At 40.4% G+C, this 24,728-nt stretch overlaps 1 protein-coding gene across 2 annotated transcripts; it reads left to right on the top strand.

Annotated features, from left to right (window-relative positions):
• The first annotated feature begins 90 nt into the window (after window positions 1-90).
• On the top strand, window positions 91-24,702 carry LOC133529480 (dosage compensation regulator). Of its 2 annotated transcripts, XM_061867192.1 has the most exons (23): window positions 91-259; window positions 405-547; window positions 1,237-1,368; window positions 2,376-2,623; window positions 5,054-5,227; window positions 6,249-6,328; window positions 6,897-7,088; window positions 7,504-7,721; window positions 9,142-9,290; window positions 9,823-9,949; window positions 10,605-10,754; window positions 12,357-12,504; window positions 13,136-13,242; window positions 13,730-13,963; window positions 14,511-14,666; window positions 15,594-15,724; window positions 16,495-16,664; window positions 17,577-17,770; window positions 20,518-20,632; window positions 20,955-21,106; window positions 22,448-22,639; window positions 23,667-23,825; window positions 24,269-24,702. In XM_061867192.1, exons 1-23 carry the CDS (start codon window positions 184-186, stop codon window positions 24,599-24,601), a joined length of 3,780 nt encoding a protein of 1,259 aa, XP_061723176.1. In that variant the 5' UTR covers window positions 91-183; the 3' UTR covers window positions 24,602-24,702. The 2 variants fall into 2 exon arrangements, with proteins under 2 accessions (XP_061723176.1, XP_061723177.1); XM_061867193.1 differs by lacking the exons at window positions 91-259; window positions 405-547; window positions 1,237-1,368 and adding an exon at window positions 4,376-4,457 and having other exon boundaries at window positions 2,591-2,623.
• Window positions 24,703-24,728: the final 26 nt, after the last annotated feature.

Below are 24,728 nucleotides of genomic sequence, written 5' to 3'. Positions count from 1 at the left end.
AAAATGACACTAACAGCGTAAGCACAGCCTCGCCTAGCGGTGAAGTGGAGGCGGCGCGGCGAACGTAGCGTCTTATCTTTATCATCCCTCACCTGAAAAAATCTGTTTATTTTTTTTAAGATCCACAGTTGTGTTGATTCATTAGTGTAGCAGCCTTTAACCGCCTTAACGGTATCCTTCACCATGGACGTGAAGTCTTTCCTTCATTCTTGGTGCGCCAAGAAAAGTCTCAACCCGACTTTCGACGTCCGTGCCACAGGTATTGATTACTAATCCAATTATGTTTTTGCTAATATTTATTACGCGTATAATTTAAATGTGATCGCGTAGTACTTAATATATAAAGCTTAATACGAAAAACGTTGTCAATAACTATAATGCAATTAATTCTAACCTATTTTCAGGGCCGAAACATCGTCAACGTTTCCTCTGCGAAGTCCGTGTGGATGGCATTTCTTACGTCGGCGCCGGTAACTCAACCACCAAGAAAGATGCCCAGATGAACGCATCCAAAGACTTTGTGAATTTCTTAGTCAGGACTAATCAGGTAATGGGGCAGTTTGTAATACAGTGTAAGCTCTATATAGCGACACGGGACCGGACATTTTGACGCTATAAAACAAATGAATACTTTAATAATCCAACTATAGCCAACAAATGTCAACATTATAGGGAGTCATTTGTTTCGTGAGTTTACACTATTATTTAATTTGGTATTTTTAACTATTTGTCCTTGGTATGTGAATGGATATAAATGAATATTAAATTTAAAGAGTAGAGCAATTTCTGAACTCCATGCTAATAAAACACATTTTTGTATGAGTGAAGGGAATATTTTCTTCTTTTTATATGTGAATTTGTTTAAATAAATATAATAAGCATTTCCTTACACAAATTCACTAAGTCCCATGGTAAGCCAAAAAGGCTTGTGTTGTGGGTACTCAGACAATGATATATATTATATAATATACAAATACTTAAATCTATGACTTGGGAACAAATATCTGTGCTCATCACACAAATAAATGCCCTTCCCATTGGCTTCATAGGTCTATCCCCAGGTTTATTTTTAAGTTTTTTTATTCATACTTTATGTGGTATTTACAGTCAAAATATTTTGTATTGCCTTACTTATCATGATCATCACCTTTTTGTCAATGAAAAGTTTTTTCCACACATTCTTTTTTCAAAATGTATACATGAAACAACAAAATCTACATACATACATTTGAACAGGTGGCTGCAAATGAAGTGCCCGAGGAGGTGAGGGTGAAGACAGAGGACAATGCGGATGGCGGCAGCAATGGAAACCTTGGTGGTGGAGCCAGCTACCAGGGACAGGAGCCCCACAACAGACCTGTTTTCCAAGTAAGATTTTGTAACTTTCTTGATGATAAGCAATAAATGTAAACTTTGTTTATTAGACGGAGTGTGCCACCTCGGCCAAGGCACGTCTACACTGGCCGGTTGGTGTGTGAGGAAATTGCCTCGCGCTTATGCTTGCTCTGTGTGGACCCGCCTATTGACAATTCTATTTTTGTTATAACTGATTTTATTTATAAATAACTTGTATATAATAAATATGTATGTATGTATGTATATACTTTATTGTAAGAATTGTAGAAATAAAAACACGAAAAACACAGTTACAGAGTAAATTAAATACAACAAAGGCGAACTTATCCCTGTATGGGATCTCTTCCAGTTAACCTTTAAGGAAATGAGTAAAACAGAAGTAACGGTGAATGAATGACAAAGACAAAGAAAAGTGTACAATCACTCAAATTAATGAAATTCACGTTTATTACATAAACGTTAATTACGTTTGTTAAATATTTATTGATTATGATTAATAAATTTAAACAGACAATTGTACTTATATTCAAAGTAAACAAATACATTTTGCTATTGAAACAGCAGCTTTTAATAGAAGCCCCTATAATAAATAAGATATTAACCCCTTAACTCTCAGGGATCTTAATTTGTCAGCATAAAAAGGACCTTAAAGTCTAAAACATTCAGTTGTCAGACATCAGACCATCAACATCTGAGGATGCCTCGTAGAGAGGCGAAACATGTGTTTTGTACTTTTGGTGGTGGTTTGTTATATTTATTTTTGCGGTGGCAGGGTGGGAACGTTAATTGCATGTAAAAATACGCAAGTAAGTATAATGGGTTGGCATTGATTGACTAGCATCTTATCTTTCCGCAGATTAGCAAAGTAATATTTTTGTTTCATTTAAATTTCAAATTTGATTCATTGAAATAAAATCAAAATTCCAACAACTCACAACTATGCCACTTGAAGAGTTATTTAACCAGCGGGAAGTGATAGGTTAAAGACTTTTAATAGTGCAAATTTTTCCACACTATAGGCAGGCATGGGTCCCGAAAGCATGGGCCAAGCGTACCACGCCTATGGAGGTCCCAGCCAAAACTTCACCTACATGGACCGCCTCCAGCAACAGAAGAATGTGGAAGAAGCCGAGGATCTGGATGTCAATGCCAGTCTCCACGGCAACTGGACCATGGAGAATGCTAAGTCGAAACTTCATCAGTTCATGCAGATGAATAAGATCAATGCGGACTATGTATATAAGGCTGTTGGGCCTGATCATACCAGGTTTGTTGGAATACAGGGGCTACAGGGCTTACAACGTTATTTAAATTGAAATAGAACTCTTATTATAATTACTACTACTATTAAATAGTAAGTTTTATTATTTATCCTGAGTATAACCTCACGCTATGAGCGCAATATCAAGATAAATAATAAAAATAAGTATATGCGATAAAGTCCTCTTTTAGTTTTAGAGAGGCCCCACACTAGAGTCTCCAGAGTGTCTGCGTCTAGTCAACTTTATGGCTGCTGCTCAACGCAACGTTGACGCAACTGCGAACCGACACCATTATCCTTAGACTAGACGTTGACGCTTAAAAGTAGCTTTTTTTCATACTACATCAGTGGCAAACAAGCATACGGCCCGCCTGATGATAAGCAGTCTCCGTAGCCTATGTACGCCTGCAACTCCAGAGGAGTTACATGCGCGTGGCAGATCCTAACATTCCGCACCCTCGTTGAGCTCCGGCAACCTTACTCACAGGTAGGAACACAACACTATGAGTAGGGTCTAGCGTTATTTGGCTGCGGTTTTCTGTATTGTGGAAGTACTTCCCGAGTTGAGCTCTGCTCTAGATCTGGAATGACATCCTCTGTTCTGTGCTCGACCTCACAAAGCGAGATGACATTCACAATGCCCATACCTCTCTTTGGACGTAGTTTTAGGACGTACCGGGTCGCTAGTGTGGGGTGTCCCTTAATAAAAATGAACCATGTGTGAGTGTAATCTTTTGAGTTATGCTTATAAGCCATTGGTTATTCATATTTAATTGAAAAACCAATGGCTGGCTGTTATTTCTGCAGGAAATGTGGTCAGGCATGACTTTAAAGTAGAGAAGTCAAGCTTGACATGAGAAACATGGAGACATTAACATGTGTAGTCTGATTTTGACATTGTATTAACACCTAGTCAAACAAAGACCACAGTCAGTGTCAAAAAGAAGTAATTTGTACATTAGTGTTTTCATTGTCATAAATGTTTTACAATTGATTCCGTTGTGCAAAAAAAAAAGGAAAATATATATATGGCAATAATAATAATTCAGCCTATATACGTCCCATTGCTGGGCACAAGTCTCCTCTCATGCATGAGAGGGTTTGGCTTATAGTCCCCACGCTAGCCCAATGCGGGACGGGACAGTTTTAAATCTATTCTACTTAACTATGTACATTTTCGGTTATTAATAAGGGCCTTATTTTAATAGCTCATAGACTTCTAATGTTGCAGTGCCTGTGTAATAAGGCTTTAATAATTAAATTGGACAGTGTCTTGATGTTTTTTCAATAAAAATGTGAGGCATGTATTGCAGAGTTTTAGCAATATATACTTCACAACTTATTCTTATGGCTGGAGTTGATACAAATCTAAGACAATCAAAAATATTAATTGCGTGAAATTATGAACAGTTTTAGCAAAATTACCATTTGCAATAGTCAAATAAAACAAGTTGACCAATAGCATTAAGTGTTTCCTTTCTAGTGACTTTACTACATTGAGCAATTCGCGGAGAAAGACAATTACGCTTACCGAGAAAATTTAAATTCGAAGCAGATCTGAGTCTATCGAAGCAGATACACAATCGTCCAATTTAGGTATTTGTGAAATCCCCAGGGAGACGAGCAAGCTTTCGATTAAAGAACTGATTATACGTTTGTTGACTATTTCAAATGGTAATATTTGTATGAAATTGTTCATATTTTCCCAGTAAAATCGGAGGGTTCATATTGATTGTCTAAGATTTGTTTTCAACGCAGGTAGATTTACACCGAGAAGTCATGCCTGACCAGACTTCCAGAATGTACTACATTTACTCTGCAACGTCTTTGACATTTGGGGGTAAGTTGCGTGTAACGAAACAATTGATCCGACTAGGGGAAAAACGATATGAGTAAAGATATCTTTACATTTTTCACCTTATTACAAAGGAATAAGGTGCAAAGTGTAAACATATCTTTGACGTCGACTGTGACTGTACATATTTTCTGAATTATTTTATTGTTCATATTTCAAACCCAGTTAAATAGGTTTAATGTTTCTCGATTCAAATAGCATTTTGAATGTAAAAGTAATTTTGTTTCAGTTTTTTTATTTTTTATAAATGGAGTGTCATCGTTTTTCCTCTGGACTCGTCATATTCAAATTCAGATATGTTTATTTTGTGTATTCTTGTTATTATATCTTGGATTAAAACTACTTAATTTTGTAGATTTATTTTATTGGATCTCAACAATACATCAGACACCACACACCGCAGAGAGACATTCCATTTCACGCATACTACACTTGTGCATCTTGATAAATGATTTAAGCAGTGTCTGAACGCGTACAGCGTGGAACATGACTAACATATACGGATACTGCATACATATACCGCTTTATTTCCCATTGTTTTTTACTACACATCCCACTACACAAATTTCTATATTTAACAGGAGTTTTTGCTGCGAGATGTCGATATACGTCCGTCAACTGGGCCGCAACGTGACGGGCCGAGAAACAGCATCCAACAAGCAGACTGCCAGCAAATCCTGCGCTCTGTCTCTGGTGCGACAGCTATACCATCTTGGAGTTATTGAAGCCTTTAGCGGAACACTAAAGAAGGACAGGTATGGATACGGCTCATATGTGCATGTATAACAAGAGTTTCTACTGCGATGGATACTGCACATATATGCATGTATAACAGGAGTGTCTGCTGCGACATGTCGATCTACGTCCGTCTCTCGTGACGGCCTCGTACAAGCAGACTGTTTTTACCGTCGGGATATTGCACACGTGATTTCATACGAAATATATTAAAAAATATCAAAAACACCTTTCCACCGACAGGCGCAGGGTCGCCATGTGACGTAGGGCATTAATTGTGACCACCAGAACTATACTCTAGCACAAGGCCACTCTGGCTGTGTCGCCATGTAATGTGGGGCGTATATTGAGACAATAATTCACCTTTAAGTATGGCGTTTTTGTCAGTATTGTTTCTAAGTGCATAATCTGCTGAGTCTAAAGTGGTGTTCAGTAGAAATGGTAAATAATATGAACAATCTAACTTACCTTCATTACTTCGTAATCTCACAACCTTTTGGGATAATCATGACCCTATTAACAGTTTATACACTTATATCTTATATTTATATCGATTTCTAGTTAAAATGCTTGATAATTATTAATATTTCTGTGAAATATTTCTTAAAAATGTTAGGTTATAAGCTAACCTAACCTAACGTAACAAAATCTGTCATATATGTTTACATTATTAGCCATTTATATTGAACTCCACTTTACGTAAAAGTATACAGATATTGTATATATACGACCGGTTTGGCCTAGTGGGTAGTGACCCTGCCTACGAAGCTGATGGTCCCGGGTTCAAATCCTGGTAAGGGCATTTATTCGTGTGATGAGCATGGATGTTTGTTCCTGAGTCATGGGTGTTTTCTATGTATTTAAGTATTTATAAATATTTATATATTATATATATCGTTGTCTAAGTACCCTCAACACAAGCCTTATTGAGCTTACCGTGGGACTTACTCAATTTGTGTAATAATGTCGTATAATATACAGATTTTTAGGGAAATAGAGGTTATTCCTGTGATTGTTTTTAATGCTAAATTATGTATGCAGGTCTAACGAAGGCAAAATGAAGCCACACCCAGTGGCAATTAGTCCTGAGCTGGAGCAACAGCTGGAGAGCACTTTACAGGGTATTTATTATATATTTAAATTCTGATACAAACCTGCCTTTTTTTCAGTAAAAGAAGCTATAAGTTTATTTTGTATGATGGTACGATTTGTTATAATTATCTATCAATATATCAACAGGTAACAAGCAAAACTTATTAATTAAAAAAAAATAATTAAACAAAATGAACCTTATTTTAGTAGTAATATGATTCATTATGGCTATGAATTTGGTGGTACGTGAGTTTTGCTTGTCACCTGACGATATTTTAGGTCGATCGCCTATGATGACTTTGCACCGGCAATATTCAGTGTAGTCATTTTATAATCATTTCACATTAAAACTTATTTAGTTTGAAAAGAGCCCGTACACTCTCGCTATTGTGTCTATTCCGCTCAACTTTTTGTTTCTACATATTTTTAAAACAAGGTGTCTTTTACAACCCTCATCCAAACTGAAAACGAATTCTACAGAAAATACCGCCGTCCGACACACCGGAATGTATACATCAGCCATTTATTCGCGATGTTGGGGTAATACCACAACATCAGTATAATCTGTTGAAACTTTAACTCATTTATTTCGTATAGAGCTCGGCATCGAACCCGTAAACGTAGACACAGCTGCTCAACCGACCGACGGCGACGGGCAGGCCACCGCCGTCTCCATACTACAAATGGATCGCACTCGGGCCATGCGCGAGGCGCGCCCGACGCAGGCCGGCGTCGTGTCGTGGTCGCCGCCGCAGGCGAACTGGAACGCTTGGACTGCCTGTAACATTGGTACGTTGTAATATAGACCTTAAGTTTTAAGGTTTACGAGACAGTTTCACAGCGATGGTAACGTCAACCCGCCGTCCCCATAGCTAAGGTAAAATAAAGAGAAAAAATAATAATTAGATGTGCCCAACACAGGCAACACATGACCACCAAAATTATCCTGTAAACGTTCTTTATTTACATCATAAGCATTTCTTTTAAATCTGTTACAATCGTAAACACAATTTGATTTTAATTCTTGTTTTCTCATATATCAGGCACACTCTTACCATCTTAGGCGGCCTTCACATTGGATACCGATCCGTAAGCCGCTCCGGTGTGCAAGCGAGACATCGCTTTATACGTGAATAGCGTCTCGTTCACACAGCGCTGCGACGTCTGATAACTGCGTAAATCTAAGTCCCATTTTCTAACACAGACGAAGGCCCGTTGGCCACAACCTCTCTCGACGACATCAGTTCTGACCTCGAGCGCAACCATCGCGACCTCTGCCAGAACAGTCAACTGTACCAGGAGAGCATGAAAGAGAGGGAGAATCTTCCTGTCTACGCCATGAGGTCCACTATTATGGAGGCTATCAATGAGAACCCCGTGATCATCATCAGAGGGAACACTGGGTGCGGGAAGACCACACAAGTAAGGACACTTGGTGTTAGAAAGTTCGAAATTATCTAAAGTAATTCATCATCATCTTCCTGGCATTGTCCGGGTTTTTGCCACAGCTCATGAGAGCCTGGGGCACTAATCCCAAGAATTGGTGTAGTCACTAGTTTTTACAAACGCTACTGCCATGTGACCTTCCATCCCAGCAGAAAAAATAGGCCTTATCTTATTGGAACTAGTCCGGTTTCCTCACGATGTTTTCCGACACTGAAAAGCGATGAGTAATTATCAAATGATAATTCATACAAAAGTTTTGAAAATCTCATCGTTACTAGCCGGGGAATAAACCCGCGACGGGGATTGAAAGTCGCATGCCTTACTGCTAGGCTACAAACGTTTATATTGTAGTAAAAAATTAATTTGAGTAGATATTCCAACAATTATATATTAATTTATAAAACAAAAGTAAAATAAGTTTTTGGCAAAAAGGTAATTTTTGGTACAAGCATTTATCGCTGACTGTACTTATCTTTCACAGTGCACAGACAACTAGTGCTCATCCAGACAATTCTAAAAACCCGAAACAATTAGGATGTGTTGTTTTATCATAGTGTTCCTATCGCCACCTCCTGTCTCCATCATCAGATCAGCTTGATGGTACTGTAAAAGAGATACGGTCTAGCTGAGGTGGGGAATGTAAACACTCGAAGTAGGTTTCTGATAATATATTATGATCTTTTTTTAATCACAGCAATATCGTCTAACTCCGATGCTTGCCATTTTCCGAATGAAATCGCTTGCAAATCTTTATTCCTTCAGCAGGGCGATAGTTCTGAATTCTAATAATCGTTGCCAGTTATCTATCACGAGACTGAAGGTTTCCAACCTTCACAGTACCATAATATTACATTGTCACCCGACATACATATGTATGTATGCAAATTTTCAGCTTCATTGGAAGTCGGGAAGTGGGTCAAATTTAACTGGGCAAGATTTCGCCCGTACAAACATACATGTAGATGTAGTGTAGGGACGCCCGGCCGGAAGCAGGCGCGCTGTCGATCACTTGTCGCGTTAATTCAGCCCAATTCCCTGAAGTTGGAGCTGCAGATTACTGTCCCGGCGGCATTCCCACACTATTTTCCTTAAATCTTGTTTTCCTGCAGAACAGAAGGACATCTTTGAGTTCAACATTCTTTAGTTCGTTTTCTTTCAGTGTCTGTACGGAATATATTATATCGCGGTGCCTACATAATACAATCTGCTAGTTAGTTTAAGCTAGTCTCCTCCTTACCACAGTGTGGACAGGAGATGTCTCTACTGATTTTCATGATCTTGCAATGTACCTACAAACATACATAGGTACATTGCAAGTTAATTAAAAGTTTGTAGAAATCGCGCCTCTTTCTACTGAAAGATTGGTTTGCCAAACTAAAAACATGTATTTGTGCAGGTATGCCAGTTTATTCTGGACGACTACATAGCGAGCGGTCAAGGTGCCGTGGCCAACGTTTGTGTCACTCAACCGCGAAGAATCTCCGCTGTCAGCGTCGCTGAGAGGGTGGCTTCTGAGCGGTGTGAAGAGCTTGGAAACAGTGTTGGGTATGTTGAATAATAATAATAATTTAACCAGGTACTATTTAGCCCGGGGAATGTTTGTGTCACTCAACCACAAAGACTCTGCTGTTAGCGTCGCTGACATATTCTTCTGAGCGGTGTGAAAAGCTTGGAAACAGTATTGGGTATGTTGAACATTTGTAAAAGGGTATTTAAGGCAACTATTTAACCAGGTACTATTTAGCCCGGGGAATGTTTGTGTCACTCAACCATGAAGAATCTTTGCTGTTAGCGTCGCTGAGATCGGCATCTGAGTGGTATGAAGAGCTTGGAAATAGTGTTGAATATGTTGCAATAGTACATTATTGTAGAGGCCGGGAAATGGCAAGTCTTGGATGGCCTTGACTTGATTTTAGAAAAAGTAAAATAAAACATCAATTATTTAAGCAGGAAGCATAGTTTTAGGATTATAACCAGACCGAATAAAACCCTGATCGCGGTCCGCCATTTGGTGCTAGATATATGATATGATGCTTTAAAACTTGAAGAGTTTAGTGTAATATTTTTCTTTCCGCAGCTATTCCGTGCGATTCGAGTCCATATTGCCAAGGCCGTACGGTTCTATTATGTTCTGCACCGTGGGCGTGCTGCTCAGAAAACTCGAAGGAGGATTGAGAGGTGTCAGCCATGTTCTAGTAGATGAGGTAACTCATTTTTAAAATTTCGTGACTTAATATTTTAATTATGATTACATTAGCTTTTGTCAGCTTTTTACATTACTTATGAACATTCTGGTTCTATTTATAAATATAAATAAATAAATGTTATAGGACATTATTATATATACATAGAAAATACCCATGACTTAGTTACAAATATCTGTGCTGTACACGAATAAATGAATTGATATTATTTGATACCAGGATTTGAATCCGGGACCATTGGCTTTATAGCCAGGGTCACTTGATAAACTCGAGCAAAAAAAATGTTTCACATTTTTGTATATTAACTAATGATTGGATCCTCGCTCAGGGACCTTCCTGATACAAAGGTTATCCATAGCCGTTTAACGTGGCAACGCGGCGAGCGTTATGGGTACTTTTGCGTCGACGAGCGTGGGGGGGGGGGGGGGTGTCGAGGAGTGAATTTCTAGTGTAGTGTGTTATTTAGGTTAGGTTAGTAGTAAGTAATTTAACGTTAATTTAGGTACTTATTTAATTGTTAATCGTTTAGTTTTTTTCTCAGTTAGTAATATATATTCAAGTAGATAAGTTTAGGATTATTGGTTTTTTGTACTGTACAATTATATTGAATGAACGATGTAATAAAATACTAATGATGTATATTTGATTCACTCAGGTGCATGAGCGAGACGCCGACACCGACTTCGCGCTGATTCTATTGCGCGACATGGCGCATACTTACCCGGACCTGCGCATCATTCTCATGTCGGCCACCGTCGATACTACACTGTTTACTAAGTACTTCGGAAACTGCCCCGTCATTGAGGTAAATATACTAATTAATAAATTAAATCGAATAAGTGCGACGGGACGACAACCATTCCGTGAAAACCGTGCTCAATATCACCACCAAGCAAAGAGCAGGGGGCCGACCTCCAGCTTCCTGGTGGTCCACTGTCAAAAGAGACCTGAAGACGCAAAACATCCCACCACTGACAACACGGGACAGATTGTCCTGGCGCAGACGCACAAGGAGGCCCGACCCCAAATGAAGTTGGGAAAAGGATAAAGAAGAAAGAAGTGCGAGTCGGATTCGTCCACCGAAGGTATTGTTTAGTATTTGTTGTTATAGCGGCATCAGATATACATCATCTGTGAAAATTTCAACTGTCTAGGTGTCACGGTTCATGAGATACAGCCTACTGACATACAGACAGACTAGGGAGTGGTCCCGGTACCGAAACCGGAAATTCCCAGTTCTCGCCATACAAACTTAGTACCGGGAGCATTCCCTAAGACAGAGGGATAGTTGGGTCTTAGTAATAGGGTCCCGTTTTTACCCTTTGGGTACGGAACCCTAAAAAAGCCTAATCAAATCCATCAGAGTAGTTCTATACTAAATTTTTACGCTATACAAAGCTTATGTAAGTTATCGATATTTCGGCGCATTGGCCATCTTCATCATTCGTTTTTGCACGACCTAGTTAGTTATAATTTAATATTTTCATTTCTTTGCTACCTAAATGTCTGGAATATCGCTCTTTAGCGATAAGGCCGTCTGTTATTTACCGCTGTCTTTTTGTATCGTGTGTGTACCTTTGTATAGATCGTGTCATTCACGAAGACGCGTGCCTTGACTCGTATTGTCATGTAATTTAAGGTTAGATTTGACAAGTCTGCGCGTCATCGTGCATGACATGAACTATTTATTATAAGATTGTGCAATAAAGAGGATTTGCATTGTAAATGACCATTAGTTATACTCTGTATCTTTAGGTATTTAAATAAAAGGACACAAAATCTACCTTCCAAACATTACATGATCAAATAATGTAGGTTAAATTCAGATCGTTCACTGAAAGATCCAGGTGGTTTTGTATTTGATTGGTTATCCAATAAATGTTATAACTACCCGAAAATTTACAAATTGTTTGTTTACTTTTAATTTAAATAAAAGTAAACAAACAATTTACGAACCTAAAGATACAGAGTATAGAAATGGTAAACCAGTCTATCGGTTAGATTGCTCTGGGCACTATCTCAATTATTCATAAAACATAGCAACCTCTTACATACCTCTATTAAATTTTGTCTTTTTCTAATAAACAGAAATGTCGAGATGACGGATAGGGTAAAACGATTACCAATTGTTTATTAGATTTGACAAACGTTTGTAAATAACGGCTGTGGAATGATCCCTGCCGACGTTTTCCCGAGGGGCTACAGTATGGGGTTCTTAAAAAAGGAGTGTACAGGTTTTTAAAGGGTCGGCAGCGGACTCTATCTTTAATGTTGCAGGCGTCCATAGGCTACGGTGACTGCTTACCATGAGGCGGACCGTATGCTTGTTTGCCACCGACATGGTATAAAAAAATAACGCCATACGTCTTGCCGAAAACGAATTATTTCAATTGTTACATTACCACAGGTCCCTGGACGCACGTTCCCAGTCCGCCAATATTTCTTAGAAGACTGCATCGAACTGACCAAGTTCGTGCCGCCCGTGGACTCCAGGAAACGGAAGGCGTCAGGGAAGAAGGCCAATAAGGATGATGGAGACGACGACGAGGATGAAGGTCAGTCAAGGTTGGAGGCCGATAAGGTGTCGAACCTGACGGTAAATAGCCTTTTCACCTCAGCAGCTCGAACAAGCCTACTTTCCTCACTCCAGGGAGTGAGACAAGCTTTCGTCATAATGATGATGCCTTCCTTTCATGAATATAAATAAATGTCGTTAACTTTACTTGATGTTGAATTTTTTTTTACCTTTAATATGTTCTCACTACTGAGGTGAAAAGTTGTATGTGTCACACGAGAGCAAAGTTATTTTACATCTCGTGTTTTTGAGTCCCTCGCTACGTAAATGGTAAGTTGAGTGACAATGCTATATTGTGATACCATCGAGCTGATATAATAATGGACACAGGTGGTGACCATAGGAACTATGTGATAAAACAACGCAACCTAATTGTGTTTGAGTTTATTAGAATTATCTCGATGAGTTTTAGTTGGATGAAAAGCTTCTTTATTTTTTTTATTATTTTTTATTATTATTATTTTTTTTTTTATACCACGACGGTGGCAAGCAAGCATACGGCCCGCCTGATGGTAAGCAGTCACCGTAGCCTATGGACGCCTGCAACTCCAGAGGTGTTATGCGCGTTGCCGACCCTTTAAAAATCTGTACACTCCTTTTTATGTCAATAGGTGTTGGTGTGGACGAGCAGGAAGAAGATTTGAACAAGATCGCTCAACTGGGTAGCGACTACTCGCCTCAGACCGCGCAGTCTATGGCCAAACTCTCCGAGAAGGACGTAAGTAGTGTCCCGAAAAATTGGTCAACATTATGTACTATCCCGAACATTGCTCGTCTCCAAAACAGAGTAATTCTCTACCTAATAGCTGTCTATATCTAATTCTTAATTATAGAAGAAAGGATAATTTATTTAGGAGTTATATAGAATTGTGTTTGGAAGAGGGTCACTGTTTTTTTTTAATCCAGACAATGTCTGGCGTTATTGATAATATTGAGAAAGTGTTAGTTTAAAATTGTACATTATAAATTAGGGCCCTGGTTACCTACATTTTTTCAACTTTTACAAATTGAAATATCTGGCTATGCTATATTTTTTTAAACCCAAAAACTCCTGAAAACGTCTATAGTTATTTTTCAGCTGAACTAAAAGCGCAGTAAAGTTACTATTTTTTTTTTCGCCACAAGCCCTTTGCGCAACTTGACCAATTGTAAAACAATTTGGTACCCAGAAAACCCTAGAAACGACTACCATTTAATTTTTCCAGCTAAGCTTCGAGCTAATCGAGGCCCTCCTCGTGTACATCGGCTCCCTGAACAGCGACGGCGCCGTCCTGGTGTTCCTCCCGGGCTGGAACCTGATCTTCGCGCTGATGAAGCACCTCATGCAGCACAGGCTGTTCGGCGACCAGTCCAGATACGTGATCCTGCCGCTGCACAGCCAGATTCCGAGGGAGGATCAGAAGAAGGTGTTTGTTACGCCGCCGCCCGGGATTATTAAGGTGAGGATATTGTTGTATTAAAATAAATATTTTGGGGATAATCTTACACAGATCGACCTAATCCCAAACTAAGCAAAGTTTGTACTATAGGACTAGGCGACGATTTACATAGGTATATAGATAAATATATACTTTCATAGAAAACATTCATGCCTCAGTAACAAATATCTGTGTTCATCACACAAATAAAGGCCCTTACCGGGATTCGAACCCGGGACCATCGGCTTCATAGGCAGGGTCACTATCCACTAGGCCAGACCGGTCGTCATTATTATTCATTTCAACTTCAAATTTATTTGCTAAAATTGCACGTATAGCTCTAGGGGGGGCTGCGCCCATTTGGCGACGCCCATGCTCAAATTTGTGGCTACAGTATTTTAGCCCAGCCTAAGGGACGCAGCTATGCGGTGGAATGAGATAGCAATATCACTTACTCCCTTTAACGCATAAATGCGTCCCTTGGACTGGCCTGCGCTGGGCCATCGCGTAGAGCAGCCATTAAGTATTCCGTTGTCTGTGATATCTATTCTATTATAATTACCGGCAGGTTATCCTATCAACAAACATCGCCGAAACGTCGATCACCATCAATGACGTAGTGTACGTCATCGACTCGTGCAAGGCCAAGATGAAGCTGTTTACGTCGCACAACAACATGACGTCATACGCCACCGTGTGGGCCAGCCGGACTAATTTAGAACAGGTAATTTGTAATTTAGACTTCATAGACGTGTTCCGACTGATGATACATTTAAAACAAGGAAAAACTTATCGATCCAACAAGTTGGAAAACATATGTAAAATTTTAAATCAAGATTTTCATAAATATCTTAATTTGTGTATTTATCTGGCATCTACAGGGCAGTTCTATTTATTTCAACACTTAGGTGTGTAATGTCTCAAAGCCCCTCTTAGACAAGAGGACATAAATCTTTGTCTGCAGACAACCTTATTGAATGGTTTATTTTATTATTTGTGCCACATTGGATTTCACAGGCCTATAAATCCCGGTCTTTTGATAGGCTTACGTGGGGATATCGATCTAACACGTAGAGGCCCCTTGGAGAGCTTTAATGTCATGTAGAACGCCTGCTGGAACCCGTTCACAGGCGGAGCAATAGACGCCCATGAACCGATTGCAGCAGGCATTGGGACTATTGTATAAAAAGTGGACAGTATAACGGTCTATGGATTGAAGTTTAGGTGGACAATGAGACTGGGTTATTGCAAAGACGTCGGGGCACCTGGTATAACAATGGTTTCACGGACTTTCGTTTAAAACCCAGTACAGAGTTTAAATTTAGACAGATCCCTGCAAAACTGTATCTACAGTTTGTTTGCAGGCAAAAGTCGTTACATACACATATGTTTTTTAAGTACGTATACATATAATAACTCGAATTTAAACTGTCGTGAGACATACTAACATTAAAATAATTCTACTTTTACTCACGCATTTTTAGTACTCGTACGCGATTAACGGCCGTCGTGAACGCTGCTCGCACTGTTAGTGCTCGAGAAAGGGGACCTAGGCTCTCCGAAACATGTCGCGCGAGTGACTAAAAATACGTGAGTGTCATTCGTAGAATAATTGTAATGTGTTATAATAATAATAATTTGTTTGTGATAGCGCAAAGGGCGCGCAGGGCGCGTGCGCGCGGGCGTGTGCTTCACGCTGTGCTGCAAGGCGCGCTACGAGCGCCTCGAGGAGCATCTGGCGGCCGAGATGTTCCGCACTCCGCTGCACGAGCTCGCTCTAAGGTAGGCTGTGACTACTTTCATGGGCGGTGCCATATATACTACAGGTTTGATAACTATCGAATATTTTAAGCAATGTGCTGAATATAGTTCGTGTCATACCTGATGACGCGCAGATTTGTCAAATCTAACCTTTAATTACATGACATCACGAGTCAAGGCACGCGTCTTCGTGAATGACACGACTTGTATCTGTCAAAGAAACGCTACTTAGAGGAACTTTTGGCAGTTGAAATGATCCGTACTCTACTGCACGAACTAACTCTCAGGTATTTCTGTCCAGTCTGCAGAAGATCAGTCCTTGAAACCGGCATAAATAGACTAGTCTAACACTAGGTAGCTCCTTTCATGGATCTAACTTTCCTAGCCAAACGACTTGTACAAGGATTGTATATAGGATATTTGACTGTAATTAAAATAAATGATTACACACCATGCACGAAATAAAGCACCACAACATTAATAGAGAAACGTAGACAGTAGTTATTTTTAGGCACTATTTCTATTTTTTAATTCGTATGGAACTATAAAGAGAAGGTAACTTGACCGTAACGTCATTTGCTAGTGTTTCATATTATAAATTCAATAGTGGCAAATCGTTTTGACAGTTCGAAAAAAGAAACTGATTTGACTAGTAGTGAAATACCCTATTATGATTATCATTGTCGATTCGATGTCGCGTGCGTGGGACTCAAAAGAGAACCTACTTCGCCTGAAGAAAAACGGATTCGTGATTGGGAATGCAAAGTACTAAGTGCGCAATAAAATTCCAGCATCAAGCTGCTCCGCCTCGGCAGCATCGGGCACTTCCTGTCCAAGGCGCCGGAGCCGCCGCCGCTGGACGCCGTCATCGAGGCCGAGGCCATGCTGCGCGAGCTCGGCTGTCTGGACGCCAACGACGCGCTCACCCCGTGCGGGACTATCCTGGCCAAGCTGCCCATTGGTAACTATAACTGTTCCTCTATCTTCATGTTTTATACGTGTTTCCAAGTACAATAAAGAGGAGTTGTATTGTATTGTATAACTACTTTTAGTAAAGGAAAAACACTAGGCACTACGGGGAAATACGCGAAATATCTTCTATGCGCTACAGTCAATGTTCGGCTTTATGCAGAACTTGACAGAATTCTTCCATGGGCTTTTTAGTTCACCATCAGTCTTGCGATGGTTTGCATTTGATGTCAATAAAATCGGGTCGTATTCTTTCGTGTCGAAGTTCTTTTAAACAGTGGATGCCCAGAAAGCAGCCGTGCTGCCAATCCTGACCGTCGCGGCCCTAAGGTCAGATTCCGAGCAGGAGTACGGCACGCGGGGCATGCCAACAGGTGCGCCTTCTAGATGGGCCATGGTTCTTTTTGGCCGGGTCGTAATTGTTCCGACACTGGAACATATGTGTCTGGTGGTGGGCACCAAAGTGAGCAGCGATCATCGAAATGTTCGCCTATCTGGGGGCTGGTACACCTAGCAAAACATTTGAGGCTTTTAAGGCGGCCAGGTGGCGGGTTATGACCGTACAGCGGGTGACGTGGGTCGGACTGTTGTTTCCGTATTTCACTAGCACATGCCACCTCTCTGCGGATGTCTGGTGAGGCCACACCCGCAAGCGGGTATAACTTGCGCGGTCGGCTGGAGGCATCCGGTTATGGTGCGGCAAAGGTCGTCGAATGCGGCAGTTACCAGGCCCGTTACTTTTTTAACAATCAAAATTGAACGGTATCACAGAGCGCGGCAGGCGATCATAGGAGATTAGATAATGCGGTCCGAACAGAGCATAAAACCATAGGAGTATGGACTTATTGTCACATCGAGATTTTGTTCAAACGACATCGTTAATTAGTGTGAGTTTCTGTTTCAGAGCCCCGCCTCGGCAAGATGATGGTGCTCGGGTTCGTGCTGGGCGTGGGCGACGCGCTGACCACGATGGCGGCCAACTCCACCACGTTCCCCGAGGTGTTCGCGGTGGAGGGCCGGCGCCGCCTCATGCCGCACCAGCGCGCGCTGGCCGGCGACCGCGCCTCCGACCACGTGGCCATGCTCAACGCCTTCCAGGTCTGTACTAATCGTTGTAGGGGCTGCCGTGGGTCACGCGCTGACTACAGTTTAGCGTTCCAGGTCAAATTACTTTTTACGAGCTTTTATTTAACTTGCAATGTATGTATTCGCTCGTTCCCTACGACTATGTGTCGCCACCGGCGCGCGCTGTCCGCAGTCCCAGCGACGCGCACGCAGCACGCGCGCCGAGCGCACACGTCAAGAGCCCTCACACTTATAAACGGTTTTTCCTACTCCTCTACTGTTATGTCATTTATGCATTCATTAACACGAATATAAGAACATACGTAAAAGGTTTCAAGAAAAGTCTATATTGTCTATTCCTTATAACAGCTCTTGTGCTTTTAATCGTTATAACGTTACTGCGATTAATGGCTACCAACCTAACAAAATAAAAACGAATACAGTTTTAAACTAAGTGCATTGCTGCCAACTTACAAAATATTCGTTTGGTTGCATAGTAAAAACAATCACTTCATAAGTCAGAAACACGCATGTGACACCCGTAATATAGCAACACACCATAGACTACGAAGACCGCTTAGCGTTGCTTGTTAGTCTCCGTAGGCTACGGTGGCCAAAATCGAGAAAAAACTGTCCAAAAATTTAATTTAGCAAGTAGCAAGTACCAGGGCCTCATGAGTTACGAGAAGGTGTCGCTGACCGGCCGGCTGCGGCCCGGCGCGGGCCGGGCGCGTATCAAGGTATGCTCGCGCATCTTGGCTATATACTTTTGCTTTGTTTACCTAAATTAAGATTTATTTTTGTTGACTCGTAGGAAAAGTATTGTATGCAACGTTGTATAAGTAGGTCAAAAAATGCTCGTGGCGTATTCCTTTACAATGTTCGCCTACGCCTTCGGCTCCGGCTCACATTCTAACTCACGCCACTACTATACTTTCTATCTCTACCTTAAGTTGCCATTTATATATTGTATATGTGTAAGTATAAATATATATATATATATATATTGTTTTTTCTCGACTTTAAAAGTCGGTATTTAGTCGATGTCCCGCCCTGAGACATTCAGGGAAGAGGAGCATCGGCTTCCCCAATATATATGGTGTTTCCCAGTACTTTAGATAGAATAGTAGTTGTATGGATGGCTGCTTGCTTTTGTATAATATGTATATTTATTTGTGCATCTAATTTGTCTATATATCTGTGTATGTTTTTGGCTACAATACCTGTGGCTCCTATCCTCATATATATATATATATATATATATATATATATATATATATATATATATATATATATATATATATATATATATTGTATTACATTATATTGTATATTTATTAGTATATTAGGTATTGTTTTAATACTTATATAAGTAGTATGTGTGTTTGTATTTAATAGTCTCCATATTTAGCTCCTTGCACTACCTGTTGACTTTTGTATGAGTTCGAAATTTCCTGCTACCTAAAGGTTGTCTGGAAGAGATCGCTTTTTAGCGATAAGACCGCCTGTTGTTACCTGGTTCTATTTTCCTTTAAAATTCATTTGTAGTTTTACATGTATGTAAAATGTATAATTGTTGGTGCAATAATGAATATTTACTTACTTACTTACTTAGTCACCGTTGGCCTCCCGGGACGAGGGTCATCTGCGATACTATCTCGTCCACGCTTGAATTCAGCTGCCCATTTTTTCACCATCGTATATGATGGACAGGATTGCCCTAATGTACTTTGCATATCATCATAAATTTGCTTCGGTGTCAATCCTTTTTTATGCAGGTATTTAATCACAGCACGCTGCTCTAATTTCTCCATTTTCACGATATTTTTACACACGCACACGTAACTTTAAATATGCCGTAAAATTGCTTTTAAATATAGACGCCAATTGAAATTTCGCGGGAAGACCAATGAATAATGACAGTTCAAAATGGCAGTAGAAAAAAGAAAAAAGTTTTTTTTTAATTGGCCAGGCCGCGAAATTTTCAATCAACCCTCGTACTTTGTATCGAATGCGAATGATACGGAAATAGGCCCTCGACTCTAGTTTATCTCTGAGTAATAAAAAAAACTACTTGCGTGAAAAAAGTTTTAATTTACCACCATTTGACGTACAGTTTATCATTAAATTCGATTTAAGTATAAAATGCATATGTTTTGTTGTTTTTAAGGTAACTAAAGCAAAAGTTTCGTGTAAAATAAGCTATAAAAATATTTCGGTGACGACACCACATATCCGCGAGTTCCGCCAAGAGAGCAATTGGCAATGATGCCCCAACGGAGGCTGTAATTTGGGTTAGTGAATATTTCATAGAAAGCTTATAATATGTGTGTAGATAAAATAGTGTATGTAACTGTACATAATTAGGCATTAAAACACTCGTGTGATCTTTTTAAGAAACTCACTTCGTTCGTTTCTTAAACCCACACTCGTGTATTTTAATGCCTTTTATTATGTACCAGTCACATAAACTACTACTATCAGACGTCCCTAGACTGAGGCGGTTGGGAGATATGCTTAAATATAAAATGTTGTTGTTATTATGTTTTATTATTATGAATTGTTATTTTTTTGTGCTTTTTACCTGTTTATTTGTAAAATATGTTTTTTTCATGTCCTGGCTTTCAATGTGAGCCAGACATGTATTTCAAAATAAATAAATAATGAATGTATGTTCGTGTCAAATCTTGCAAGGTAAATTAGACCCACTTCCCATTACTTGACGTGAACGTATTTAAAAGTTAAATGCAACTGTAATTTGAACCGTATATTTGTTTCAGATGTGGGAGCGAGAGCGCGCGAAGGGCGAGGAGGCGGAGATGGCGTGGTGCGAGTGGAAGGGGCTGCAGCAGACCACGCTGCGCGTCACCTCGGAAGCTAAATACCAGCTCATAAGTAAGACATCAAATGCTCAGTACAGAAAGCGATAAATATGTTTCAACTTCATATCATAAATGCAATATTTAATTTCAAGGAAATGTACTTAACTACTTATTTGACTAATATTTAAAAAAACGTCGCTTGATGCCCTTTTTACACTTTCCACTATCCTAAAACCTCTCGAAACCTGAAATTGGACTATTATGTAACCCATTACCTATGGTCCGCGGAAAAGCCGGAAAATCCGGCCCGCTAAAGGTAGCAGGAGAGTCAAAGGCTAGCTCTCAAGTTTGGAATCCCCTGCTCTAACCAGTCTAACCTAAATGTAATTTTCCAGATATCCTGACCACCTCGATCGGGTTCCCGGAGGAGTGCTGCGTGCCGCAGCGCTGGAACCCGACCGTGCCCGACCCCCTGCTGGACATCGTGATCGCGCTCATGAGCATGGGCCTGTATCCCAACGTCTGCCTGTATCAGGGGAAACGGAAGGTCAGTGCTGCCAAAGCGAAAGGGAAGAGTAATGTTTTTAGAAGTTTATGTATTTATGTTGGAGAATATTTGAGTATTAATTTGATTTTTATGAATGAGGTCTTAATTTGTTTCTGTGGCACGAGTGATATAGGGAGGTTCTATTCTGAAAAATCATTTTACTGGTTTACCGCTTATATCACACAAAAAAAAATTGTCTCTTCTATTCTCGTGTCGCCCAATGAACATATGATGCACACTCTGTTTCAATGGTATTTTAACTTTCGTAAAAAACAAACAAAATTACATTTCGTTTGTCTCATAAAATTTTCTAACAAATTAAATTCAACCTAATTAAAAATACAAGTAGGTAGGTATGTAGATTCAAACTTCCCTATTGGGAGCGTGCACGACTGTCACGCAACCTAGTGTCCGCAATTCTAGGGGAAAACGTCAATTCACTACATCTTATAAAACTACTCCAAAACTAAAAACTACTGAACGGATTTTCATACGACTTTCATCTATCAATAGAGTGATTCTTGAGGAAGGCTTAAGTATATAACTTGTTAAGGTTTTGTGTAAATTGTTTGAAATATAACGATGTTGTCGGAAAAAATCACGCTGGCTAGGAGCTTTAATCGAAAACGCTGCCTAATCCGTTTGAGCTATAACAACACAATGTATGGCGGGGTTGTTTCTCATTCATAGGTCTACAAAAAAGTCCGTGATGTGAAATGTCTATCTTTTAAGGATAACTTACTATATCCATTCTTAACCTCTAGAAAAAGATCACGTAATATGTGGCATTTGCAAAGCTATTTACATGGATACATTATTAACAATTATCAAAATAAATACGTTAGTTATATTAAGCATTTCATACAGATTACAATGGTCCCTTACACCATACAATTTAAATGAATATTTCAGGAGTAATCGTAAATCAAAGTTTCATTTCGAGCCATATAATTGTACGAAATGTTAAAGACGCTATCCGCAGTTAGTTCAAATTTTTACCACCTTATGCGCTGGGATCGCTTTACTTACCCCCACCACGCACTTCGCACGGTCCCAATATAATTTTGTATGGTTGGCGGCATGCGGCACGAGATTATTCGTGAAAAAGTCTTAAATATTGGTAACTACCAACATTTACGATTTTTAAGATTGGTAACAACCAATTCCAAGACAGTCCTAATTTAAGCCTGTATCAAACTTGTGGACATTGCTTTCGCCAATGGGACTTTTTTTTGACATAGCCCATGCCGAATAGAAATTGTTGACTTCCCTGCGTGATTTTCCCATATGACAATGATTCTAACAAGCTGTTGTAATGTATTTTTTTTAATTATTTCCCAGGTGCTAACCACGGAAGGCAAGCCGGCCCTCATCCACAAGACATCCGTGAACTGCAGCAACTTCGAGCAGAAGTTCCCGTCCCCGCTCTTCGTGTTCGGTGAAAAAGTTCGCACCCGCGCCATCAGCTGCAAGCAGACCACTATGGTGGCGCCCCTACATCTCCTGCTGTTCGCTTGCAGGAAGGTTGAGTGGGTAAGTGGGCTCTTCACTACGCTGCAATACATGTTATATAAACTTTTTCAATGTTACACGAAGTTTTGTCTTATCAGACTGCGGCGAAATGAGCTGGATATTGTATGTCTTATATATATATCAGACTACAGCTGTTAAAAGGTTCTAGTTCTAGTTCATGTGATTAGGAGAGGCTTCTTCAAGCTTTTGCGGCCTAACATAACCTATTGGTCACGGCGGCATCCGTCATAATATCTCCAGTATGCGCTGTCGAAAGGCCTATGACCATTATGTAAGGGGAACACATGTGATATGATTTAGGTATGTATTTAACTATATAGGCACTTAGGTATTTATAAATAAAACGTCAGAGCTTTGGGGCGGTCAAATACGAACTGGTCTATTCATCGAGCTGTAAGTAGTGTAAACCTGTTTGTTTGCATTATGGAGTCGTGACGTCACACAGCCACAGGGCGGCTATCACGTGCTCCTCCTCCTATTCTAATTTCTGTGAGACTTGTATGTATACTTCGAGCATGTTTCCGTCGCCACTGTTCATGTTCAGTCCACACTCACGCTATCAGTTGCAAACAGACCGCTATCGTGGCTCCCCTGCATCTACTGCTGTGTTCGCTTGCAGTAAGGTCGAATGGTTAGTGAACTTTACAAATGTATGTGTCTCTGGAATGGAATGGTGACTTCTTATTACTTCACCACTAGTTATTTTTGAAACCACCACGAAAAATCCCTCTCTCTTACCTTCATCAAATCCATTGCTGTTTCCACACCTTCCTTGGTTGTTTCTAAAGCCTTCTTGGTTATTTTCAAAGCCTCCTTTATTGTTTCCAGTCTCCTAGCTTTACCCAAAATCTCCTTGGTTGTGTTTGTGTCCAAACTTCCAAATCCTCCTTAATTATTTCTAGGACATTCTGTTTTTTCTTAAGCCTTCTTGATTGTTTCATCCTCCTTAGCGTTGTTTCCCTCCGTACGAACTTCCCCGTAACGAAAGTTCATAAATAAACATTTAAAATTAATAATTGTATTCCAGATCGACGAAATGGTGCGCCTTGACAACTGGCTAAACTTCGACATGTCACCTCGCGTGGCCGCCATGGTGACGGCGCTGCGGCCCGCCATAGAGAAGCTGGTCGAGCGAGCGGCGGCTGAACCTGACGCTGCGCTGCAGTTCTCTCCCTCCGAGCAGAAGGTGAGGGCAATACACATCCGTCTCGTACTGTCGCACTGTAGCCCGCCATAGAGATACCGGTCGAGTTGGGGTTGAACTCGATGCTGCGTTCCGTCGGAGCAGGTGAAGGGAATATACATCCGTCTCGTACTGTCTCACTGTAGCCCGCCTTAGAGAAACTAGTAGAGCGAGTGGCTGTTGTTTTGAACCTGATGCTGCGTTACAGTTCTCTTCCTCCGAGCGAGGAGGTGGAATACACACGTTATACTCCCATTCCTTACTGTAGCCTATCATTGACTACTCGACGCCGCTTTACATATAAGACAAAAAATATTTTCAGAAATATTGAAGAAATAGCATTCGTGATGACACTTTGGTGGAACTTTCATAAAATAAGTTAGCTAAGTAACCAACTTATAATGTTTCATCTTAGAACAATAGCATGACCATATTTCCTTTTACAGCTCGTCAACTGCGTAAAGGCCTTATGCGTGGTCGACGCCGGAGACTACAACATCCAACGCGAGCAAGGCACGCCCGTGTTCAGACCCGACGGGGCGAAGCGGGGCAACCGCGGCTGGGGCACCAGCGGACCCCGGGCCGGCTTCACCGGCGGCGTCGGGGGCAGGGGCGGCTTCGGGAGCAACCAAGGAGGATTCGGGAACAACCAAGGAGGATTTGGAAACAACCAAGGAGGATTTGGGAATAGAGGAGGATTTGGAAATAGGGGGTTTGGTGGCGGTTTTAGGGGGAGAGGAGGGTTCCGTGGCGGTTTCAGAGGCAGGGGCCAATGGTGAAGTGATTAGTTAATTATTTTTCATTCCCATGTAATTAAGATAGTGTGACATTTTGTGTATTATTAAGATTACCTAGTGAAATAAATATATTGACTTCCAAACGGGTTTTTCTATTAATAAAACGATT

Source organism: Cydia pomonella, chromosome 21, assembly GCF_033807575.1.
Source record: "Cydia pomonella isolate Wapato2018A chromosome 21, ilCydPomo1, whole genome shotgun sequence".
NCBI classification, from domain to species: Eukaryota; Metazoa; Arthropoda; class Insecta; order Lepidoptera; family Tortricidae; genus Cydia; species Cydia pomonella.
The sequence above is the reverse complement of the archived record's forward strand: the minus strand, read 5'-3'. Positions and strand labels throughout refer to the sequence as shown.